The sequence below is a fragment of the Castor canadensis genome, chromosome 16, assembly GCF_047511655.1.
Source record: "Castor canadensis chromosome 16, mCasCan1.hap1v2, whole genome shotgun sequence".
NCBI classification, from domain to species: domain Eukaryota; kingdom Metazoa; phylum Chordata; class Mammalia; order Rodentia; family Castoridae; genus Castor; species Castor canadensis.
The window spans coordinates 17,359,984-17,369,968 of record NC_133401.1 but is presented as its reverse complement, the minus strand read 5'-3'; the positions used below and the strand labels follow the sequence as shown (position 1 = coordinate 17,369,968).

The following is a 9,985-nucleotide window of genomic DNA, read 5'->3' as shown; positions in this document are numbered from 1 at the left end:
TGATGGATACATCCACCCCTCCATGGCTCCAACATCCAAGCTTACTGTCACAGAGCAAGGCCATGGGCCTCCCATTCTGCATTGCGCTAGTCATGGCAGCTTCCTGCCCTCTGTCCCAGGTCACCTTCTCTGTGAGGTGCTCTGAGGGAGCCCCACCCCCACACTGCTTTAGAAGTGACACTCCTTAAAAAAGAAAGGAAAAAAAAAAAAAAGAAGTGACACTTCAAGTCGGACTTCTTCCTGATCTGTGTCTCTGTTGTCAGTCCGCCCCTCTCCTCATAGCAACAGGTCCCCGAGGGCAGGGACTTCCATCTGCTTTGTTCACTCCGGACTCCCAAGCCCACTGTAACTGAGTTCTGTCCCATGTCCCTTATATTTACGTCTCAGCAGGGCCCAGTTGCTCTCAGCAGGGCCCAGTTGCTCTAACTCGATGTCTCCCTTGGAAACATTTTTATTGCATTTACTCCAACTTCTTTTTCTTCTTCTTTTTTTTTTGGTGGCACTGGGATTTGAACACAGGGTCTCACACTTGCTAGGCAGGTTCTCTGCCACTTGAGCCACTCCACCAGCCTTTTTTTTGTGATGAGTTTTTTGAGATGGGGTCTTGAGAGCTATTTGTCCAGAGCTGACCTCCAACCATGATCCTCCTGAGCTCTGCCTCCTGAGTATCTGGGATTACAGGCGTGAGACATTGGCTCTTTTTGGGGTTTTTTGACATTTGAATCCATGCATCCATGCAAGTATAAATTCATTCAGTTTTGGCACTTACATCCTCTTGTGAAAACCAAATGGCTGTAAGATACAGAACAGTCCATCATTCCAGAAACTTCCCTTGTGTTCCTTTCCAGTCATCTGCAACACCCAGAGTCAAGCGCTGTTCTGTTCTGTTTTTCTACTGTAGGTTACAGATTTGGAGCTTTATACAAATAGAATCCTAAGTGTGTCTTAGGGGCAAGAGGGTGGCTAAGTGGTACAGCTCTTGGTTAGCACGTGAGGGGACCTGGATTCCATTGCCAGTACCACAAAATACTGTCCTGTTCTTTCACTAATGAGGCTGGTCTTGAATGTGAACAGTTTCTTTGTCCAAGTATTTTTCCTGATGTCCCAGACCAGTTTCCTGATGGTGTCCTTATAGAAACAATTTTAAAATAAAGATGGAGCTGGGCACTGGTGGCTCACTCCTGAATCCCAGCTACCTGGGAGGCTGAAATCAGGAGGATCAAAGTTTGAGGTCAGCCTGGGCAAACAGATTGTAAGACCCCATCTCCAAAATAACCAGGGCAAAATGGACTGGAGGGGTGGCTCAAGTGGTAGAGCACCTGCTTTGCAAGTGGGAAGCCCTGAGTTCAAATCCTGGTCTTTCCCCCTCCCCCCAAACAACATGGAGGCAGGTGGAACCAATGGCTCCCTTGGATCTGCATGCTTTCCGCAGCGGTGTCTGCAGCAGGATCCAGACACAAGGCAGTTAAACTGATTTTGCATGGAGGATGCGCTAATCTGGTTTCCCTGGCAACGAGACAGGGCTGAGGAGAGAAGCAGAAAGATGGGAGGGGATGTTGACTCCCATGGCTCAGTTATGGCTCACTGGAGCAAACCACACCCCAATCCTTTCTCTATTCAGGGGCCCCCAGGACCATTTCGCTCTGTTCCCTATTGTAGTGGGTCTCTAACCGAGGTCTCAGGACTTCTTCCATGATTTAACATTTGTAAAGAGGAAGAACTCAGAGATATTTAATCAGCACAAGATATGTCTGATTTGCAAAGTCAAGTACCAGTTAGAGATTCTCTGCAAATATTTAAAAAAATTTTTGCTGGAGGAGTGGCTCAAGCGGTAAGATCGCCTGCTTAGCAAGTGTGAGGCCCTGAGTTCAAACCCCAGTACCGCAAAAAAAAGAAAAGGTTAAACTTTTGTGCTCAAATTTGACCCCGTTAAAATGGTATCTTAACAAATGGTGCCTTGAGGGCTGAGGATGTAGCTCAGTGGCAGAGCACTTGCTTGGCACACTCACACTCACACTCACACTCACACAATGGTGTCGTTAGCTACCAAAGGCTGGGGAGAGAATGAGAGTAAAAAAAGCAAATTAATGATTGAGGCTTACATGAAAATGGGTTTGGTCTGCTGGACACCTGAAATGGCTTTGTGGCCGCTGGGCTACCTGAGCGATGCTTTAAGAACCCCGGATACCATTGCTTAGCAAACATGGCCCCCCACCCAACACAGGATTCAGGGAGAATTTGGGAAAACATTTCAGATGTCCCTTTCTCACAGATGTTTTCATGGAAGCATCAGAGGCGCTGGTTACAGCAGTCAGTCTCGAGCCCCATGTCGGTCCATTTAGGAAAGGGCTAAGCAGAACATGGGTCCCACTGCCCTGCCTGGCTGGCCCCCATCTGATCTTCTGCCACAGAGAAGGATTCATCTATCTGTATCCTGTGCCCGAAGCTTCTGCAACCCACAGGGACCTCAGTTTCTTGGGGGTCACACCTGTCCTTCCAGAAGTTTCTGAGTATTTAATTCTCTGCTTGACTTCTGAGACCATGACGTCCTCACCCAACTCTGATCCTCCAACCCCAACCCACAAGGAGAGAATAGGAGATGTGTCTGGGGGCAGAGCAGCTAGAAACACCAGCTTTTCATCAATAAATATGGACCAAAGAGAAGAAAAGAAGCCAGAATAATATTCTAGGCTGGGGGTGGGGGAGGGCTAGCACAAAAGCTGCCATAGTCAGTGATGATTTCAACTGCTTTTCAACAGAGGCCTAGCCATGGTGGTACACACCTGTAATTCCAGCTACTCAGGAGGCAGAAGTAGGAGGATCTCAGTCTAGGTCTGAGGCCAGCCCAGGACAAAAGAGACAGAGAGAGAAAGAGAGAGAGAGAGAGAGAGAGAGAGAGAGAGAGAGAGAGAGAGAGAGAGAGAGAGAGAGAGAGAAAGAGAGAGAAGAGATCCTATCTGAAAAATAAGTAAAGCAAAAAGGGCTGGGGATAACTTAAGAGGTACAGCACACTGGGTGCCGGAGTGTCACACCTGTAATCCCAGCTATTCAGGAGGCAGAGATCAGGAGGATCATGGTTCGAAGCCAGTCTCAGTTCCTGAGATTGTATCTTGAAAAATCCCTTGGCAAAAAAGGGCTGGTAGAGTGGCTCAAGGTGAAGGCCCTGAGTTCAAGCCCCAGTACCACAATAAATAAAGTGTGCAATTCACCACCAGATCTTGAATTCATTGCCAGAGTGGGAGTACACAGGGAGATCTTCTCTCAAGACACAGGCAAGGGCAGGCACTATGGCGCACGCCTACAGTCCTAGCTACTTGGGAGGTTGAGATCAGGAGGATTGTAACTGGAGGCCAGCTGTGGCAAATAGTGCAGGAGACCCTATCTCCAAAATAACCAGAGCAAAATGGACTGCAGGTGTGGCTCAAGTGGTAGAGCTCCTGCTTTGCAAGTATGAAGTCCTGAGTTCAAATCCCAGTTCCACTAAAAAGAGAGGAGAGGGAGAGAGAGAGAGAGGAAAGTGACAGCTTCCTCTGTCTCATCTTCCAATTGTGGTTCTAGTCATTCAGGGTTATAGAAATGACACTAATGGGGACATGTTCACACACACATTCCCCTAAGGAATTCCTCAGGATTAATTCCAGGTGGCCACGTGGGGCTGCCTCGAAACCAGGCTATTCCTGAGACCAGAGAAATGGTACTGATAAACACCTCAATTCTTGCGTCTGGCAGAAGAATTCAAACAAGACACAGAGATGACAACAAAAGTCACAGGAATACACTTTCAGCAGACTGAAAGTGGGTGGCTTCTAGAGTGAGACCGACAAGTCAGGATTTAAATATTAAAATATTTATTATTCTTATTATTACTACTTTTGCAGTACTGGGGTTTGAACTCAGGGCCTACACCTTGTGCCACTCCACCAGCCCTTTTTTTGTGATGAGTTTTTTGAGATAGGATCTCTTGAACCTATTAGCCTGAGCTGGCTTTGAACCATTGATCCTCCCAGTCTCTGCCTCCTGAGTAGCTCGCATTACAGGTAAGCCACCAGTGCTGGTGAAAGCTAGAATGTTTATTGAAGAAGTTTTAGCCTGGGTCCTTTTGGCCCCTGGGATGATTTCCTGGGTTTGGGTCATTGTCTTGCTAAATGAGCAAGATAACCTGCTCTAGTTGATAGTTTTTGTTTGAAATTCCTAACCTGCGCTCTGTCAGATGTCAGACCTGGGTCTTTGTTTTGTTAAATTTACCTGTGTAAACGCCCAGCGCCAGGCCCAGCTGATGTTTAAAATGTGGATTACTCTGGAGTAAACAGAGGATTAAGCTTTTAGGTGAGTGGCGATTTTGAAGCATCTGTGACAGCCCCTGGGCTCTGGCTACTTATCTGAGAGACTAGTGAGCTGTTGAATTATAAGGCTCTTTCTTTTCTTCCTCTTGGGGCCACCAATTTATGTCTAACTGCTACCTGTCACTCCTCACTGATTGTTTTGTGCCTATGACACTTGGTATGTTTCAGGGTAAATGAAATCTAGCTGTAAAATTTACTTTACCTACTTTTTTTTTTTTCTCCAAATCAATCAGTGGTGTAGGTGGAGTGGCTCAAGTGGTAGAGCACCTGCCTAGCAAATGTGAGGCCCTGATTCAAACCCCAGCACTGCCCAGAAATAAAAACCCAAAACCAAAAAAATTAAATAAATAAAAAACCCCAAAACATCAACCTCAAAAGAAACAAACAAAAAAACAGAATAAACTAATCAATGGTGACCCCTCAACGACTTAATGTCGTGTGTAAAGTTCACATTTGGGGTAACTTTTCATTTCTGTTGAATGCCACTGCTCTTGAGAGAAAAGAAGCATCCATTTTAGCATCAGAAAGGTGAAAAGGGAGAAGGGAAAAAAAAGCAAGGAAAATAAGAGATGGAGGTAAGCCTTGGTTTGCGCACGGCCGAGTTGCCATGGTAACCTTGCAATCAACTCTCTTCCTACTTAAAGACAATCAAAACAAAAAAAATTTCTCTGTGTGTGGGATGGTGGTGGGAGGACCTGGGGTATATTTGTTCATTTTATTTATTTATTCTTTAACAAATGCTTGTGTAAAGGTAAATTCTGCTCACGCCTGTAATCCTAGCTGCTCAGGAGGCAGAGATCAGGAGGATCGCTGTGTCCCAGGCCAGCCTGGGCAAAAACGAAGGCAAGTCCCTATCTCAGAAATACCCGAGACACACACACACACACACACACACAGACACACACACACACAGACACACACACACACACACACACACACACACACAATCCCAAAAGGGCTGGTGGAGTGGCTCAAGTGGTAGAGAGCCTGCCTAGCAAGCTCGAGGCCCTGAGTTCAAACCTCAGTGCCACACACACAGAAAAAAAAAACAGGGTGAAGTCCAATGAGTGATGCCCACCGCCCATAGGTGAGGCCTGGGGGTCTCTGGTCCATCTTGAGAAGAGCCCACCATGAACGAAGCTCCCTCTGGCGCCCAGTGAGGCCAGGGCCCTTGGACTGAGGCCTGATCGCCAGAGCCTCTCCCGTCTCCTGGGAAGAGAATTAAAACCCTTCACCAAGCCTGTATGCTCTGGAAGGAGGACGGGTCTGGTCCCCTGTGGATTTGGCCCTGATGTTCAGTAAACGTGGAGCTTCCAGCCCCCGCATCTTCCTTCCCACTCCGCCCTTTTGGAGCAGCTCCATCCTGCAGCGTTGCCATGGAGACGGGGACCCGAGGGATGGGTGGGGGTTGTCTGCGCAGGCGCAGCCCGAGCCGCCGCGTCAGAGCTTCCAGATCCGGTGCGCGCTCAGACCCAGGAGCGCCGGGCTCCCATCCCCCACGCCCACCTGCTGCGCTGGTCGCTGTCCCCCTGCACCTGGCTGCGGTGTCCAGTCACTCGGGCTGTGTCAGGGACAAAGGAAGGGAGCAGCCTGGTCTGGCGGGAGAGCAGACACGTAAGGCCTTTGCAGATCCTCAAGACAGATCGTCGGGAGGGGACCGAGAGGGGGGAAGGTCGCTGTGTCCATCAGGCCAGTAGGCAGCCAGAGCCCCGAGCCTTGCTTCAGTCACTTGAACTTGACTTCTAACCAGGGGCTAGCCTTCTAGGGTGCTACTGGCACACTGCATGAGCTGCAGTCCCCCCCTGCCCGCAGATCGGCATCCCGTGGGCAGCAAAATGGCCGTTAGCCTTTTGCAGAATTGGTGCAGAGGGCTGGATGTGGACGAACACAGGGCCCTGCTGGTCACCGGAATCCCGGAGGACCTGGAACCGGTGGACATCGAAGCCATCCTGCAGCCGACCTTGCTGCCCCTGGGCCAGTTCAGGCTGCTGGCGGTGAGTGCCATGAGCCAGGAGAAGGCCAAGGCCGCCCTGGTGGACTTTGTGGAGGACGTGGATCTGGCGGCCATCCCTAGGGAGATCCCGGGCAAGGACGGGGTATGGAGGGTTCTGTGTGAGACCGGAGCACAGGACACACAGGTCCTGAAGCAGCCGAAGAACCTGCTGCTGGATGAAAGGCCCAGCCAGGCCTCTGGGGACACGGAAAGCCAGGCCCAGGGGCAAGGGCAGGAGGCCGGGAAGTCTGGCATCCCTGGTAAAGCTCCCCGGAGCCGTCGGGGGGGCAGGCGCAGAGCCAGAGGCCATAGGGTGACCCAAAAATGCAAAAAGAGGGGCCGGGGAGGGCAGTCTGTGATGAGCGAGTCTGGGGACTCTTCAGATGATGGCTTGGGTATCGTGATAGAGGAGATCCATGCAGAGGACTTGACCGTGGACGAGGACCAGAGGTCTCTGTATGCCACGCTCCAGGCTGCCGCCAAGGAGCTCATTAAGAAGTGGGCCACCCAGGAGAACCCGGATGAAGGGGACGGTCCCCGAGAGTTCTTGGCCCTGGTCACCGTGACAGACAAAGCCAAGAAGGAGGGGCTGGAGAAAGAGCCCCTTGGAACTGAGTCCAATGGCCTCAACGCCAAAGAGGACAGGAGCGGTGTCCCCGACTTAGTGGCCTTAATGGCTGTGAGAGACACAGAGATGGAGGATCTCATTAAGGATGATACTTCTGGGAGTGCGTCACAGGAAAATGGGGACCGGGCAAAAGAAGGGGTGGACAATCCTGAGTTTGTGGCCATTGTGGCACATACAGAGCCCTCAGATCCCTGGGCCCGGGAGGAGATGTTGAAAATCGCTTCTGTGATTGAGTCGCTGGGTTGGGGTGACAAGAACCAAAAAAGTGACACCCTTCCCCAAGTCTTGTTGGTCATGTCCAAGGATACATCTGGAACCCGCGTGAAGGTGGAAGAGGCAGGCCGTCAGGTGGACGCTATGGTCCTGAGGAAGGCGGAGGAAGATGGGAACCTTCTAGAATGTATTTCGGCCTTGGCTGAGCCAGACAACCGTCACAAGGGGAAGAAGACTCCTCTCGGCCTCCCTCGGCGCTTGGGCAAGGACGGCAAGGTCAAGGGCAGCCTCCTGGAGCTGGTGGCGCTCCTGGCTGTACAGGACATGGTTGACTTGGTCAAGGAGGAAGAGGAGAACAGGTGCCCAGCGGCCAAGTGCAAACACCCCAAGAACAACGTGGAGGAAGTTCTGGCTTTCCTGGCTTCCCAAGAGAACCTGGAGTCCAGCGAGGAGTCAGAGTCAGATGACACCGACAGTGAGGAGTCGGAGCCCGAGGACAGCGCATCTGACAAGCCCCGGGCCAAGAGGGCGCGCAAGAGCTCCAAGGGCCTGACCCAAGCCTTGGTCCTCACCGCGGCCCCGATTAGCAGAACCGGCAGAGGCTGGGGTGTCACTCAGGAGAAGAAAGCCAGGAGCCGGTCTTCAACCAAGAATGATGCAGGAAGAAAGAAGAAGAATGGGCGCTCAGGCTGCAGGGCCAACACTGGGGCTGTTGAGGCCAGGGGACAGCCACCAGCTGGTCCCAAATCCTCCCGTGGGAAGAAGGCACGTCGGGGCCCGAAGCGGCCCCCCAAATGCTGCTAGAAGATGCACGGTGCCCCCTGCTAGCGGGTCCTGCCTTTGTGTGGACCCACTTCCCCCTTTCTCTCTCTTTCTCCTCTCTGTGTCCCTCCCTCCAGCAGAAGCGTCCTTCTTGCTTAACTGTGTGCTGTGAGCTCCGCTACATCCCCGGCCAGGCCGTGTGTGACACCTTTCCCTCCCAGTCCCTCGTGGGGAGATGGCTCCAGTGATCCTGATGGCAGAAGCCGTGATTCAAGATGGAAAAAAAAGATGGACACCTCGAGTTGGCAGCCAGCGGAGATGAGACACCGGGGGCATTGACAGCTGGCGACTTGGGTGGCCCTGGTAACAACCGCGTGACTCTTGTCGGTGGACACTGGACCCTGTGCAGGCGAGCTAGGCCAGGGAGCTCTGTCTGGTTGTGGTGGGGCCCTGGTCATTCCAGGTGCAGGCTCTGGGAGCGGCTGGGAGCCCCTGTGGCCTCCGCCCCAATCTCACAGGACCTGGGGTTCGCAGAGATCAAAGGGTTAAGGTGCCTGTGGGGGAACTGGGACACCAGAAGAGAGAGCCAAGAGGCAGAGGGAGGCTGGGAGGAGGAGGGTTGGGAGGAGGTGAGGTGGGACGAGGAAGGGGAGGAGGGAAACTGCTCACCAGCCCCACCTACCTGAGGCACCGCAGATGCAAATGAACCAGTTTAAGGCCAAGGCCACCTGTCCTGGTCCACAGGCCACTCGGACAGCCTTCAGTGTTTACCAGAACTTGTAATAATATGCCAGTATGTTCTTTTTAGGGCAATTGGCATAAAATCCACATTTCTGGCTCCTCTGGCCTCCCCAGTTTAGGCCCTCTTCCTACAGGCCTGGGGCTCCCTTGGGTCATCTCACCAGTGGTCCTCACTGCCTCATGGGGCTGACCTGCCCCTCAGTTCTGCCCTTTCTGCCCAGACTTAAGGTGAAGTCCTCCCCCCCCAGCTGAGGCCCCTGCAGCCCTTAAAGGAGCGGGGTGTCTCCTTGAAGGAAGTCATGGCTCTGCCCTTGGATCCTCCCCCAGTAAGCCTGGCCATGCTTCCTCTTTGTGTTTTGTGTTCAGGTGCACCGTGTGCCGAGGTCCTGCTACCCACCTCCATGATCTTCCTAAGTAGTGCTTTGCACTTGTGCCTTCCTCACCCTCTCGTCCCTGGGGTTGTGTGGGTGTTTCTTTGTTCTAGTGTCCATCTCCAGGAGTCCATGGTGCCAGGGGGGTTTGACCTGCCCTGTTCTCACAGCCCACACTAGACTGTCCAAGCCCTACTCTGGGGACACAGAGGTGAAGAAACTGCCGGGGCTATGGGTGCTTCTTTGTGCTCTGAGGCTGTCTCCCACCCTGCCATCTAGGGACAGTGACCAGTTCAGCAAGGAGCAAGCAGGCCAGGCTGGCCTGGGGCTCCTGGGTGCTGATCGACATGGGGATCTGATTCTGGGCCTGGGGGCTGCTGGAGATGCCTGTGGGTGGGGTGGGTTCCCTGTATCACTTCTCCCCTCAGCAGTTGGGGATTCCTGTCCTGTGTGTTGTGTCACTTCTAGTCCTCTAGTGAAGATGAATGAAACAATCCTCCTGACTGTGGCTGTCTGTACTGTGGGAGCGGGCCCCACCATCATGGCTGTCTTGCAGCTAGATCGTCCCTGTTCTAGCTTCTGTCCTTTGCTTCTTGGTGTCTGTGTCCTGTGTCAGGCCCTGAGTGCTGGCCACCAGCCCCCAAGCCTCAGCTGCAGCCTTGGACACCCATGGAGGCTCTGGAGACCCTCCAGTATGGCCCCTACCCTACCCAGCCTCAGCTCTAGTTTCTGGAAGATTCACCCTGCCATGCTGGGCCCCAGCTGCTTCCCTTCCCCAGCCTCCTCCCGTACTTCTTGCCTCCTGCTCTTCCCCGTCCAAGTGTGTCCCTGTCCTCAGCCCAGTGTTGGGTCATTTAACCCCACTACATTCTCTGCCCTGGATGCCAGACTGAAGGTCTGTAATTAAAATTAAATTAAATATCCATTCCCTTAG

The 9,985-nt window shown here is 52.5% G+C and overlaps 1 protein-coding gene across 1 annotated transcript; it reads left to right on the top strand.

Annotated features, from left to right (window-relative positions):
• Window positions 1-5,770: 5,770 nt before the first annotated feature.
• Window positions 5,771-9,547, top strand: Pnma8b (PNMA family member 8B). Its single transcript, XM_020171086.2, has one exon. It carries the CDS (start codon window positions 6,128-6,130, stop codon window positions 7,979-7,981), a length of 1,854 nt encoding a protein of 617 aa, XP_020026675.2. The 5' UTR covers window positions 5,771-6,127; the 3' UTR covers window positions 7,982-9,547.
• Window positions 9,548-9,985: the final 438 nt, after the last annotated feature.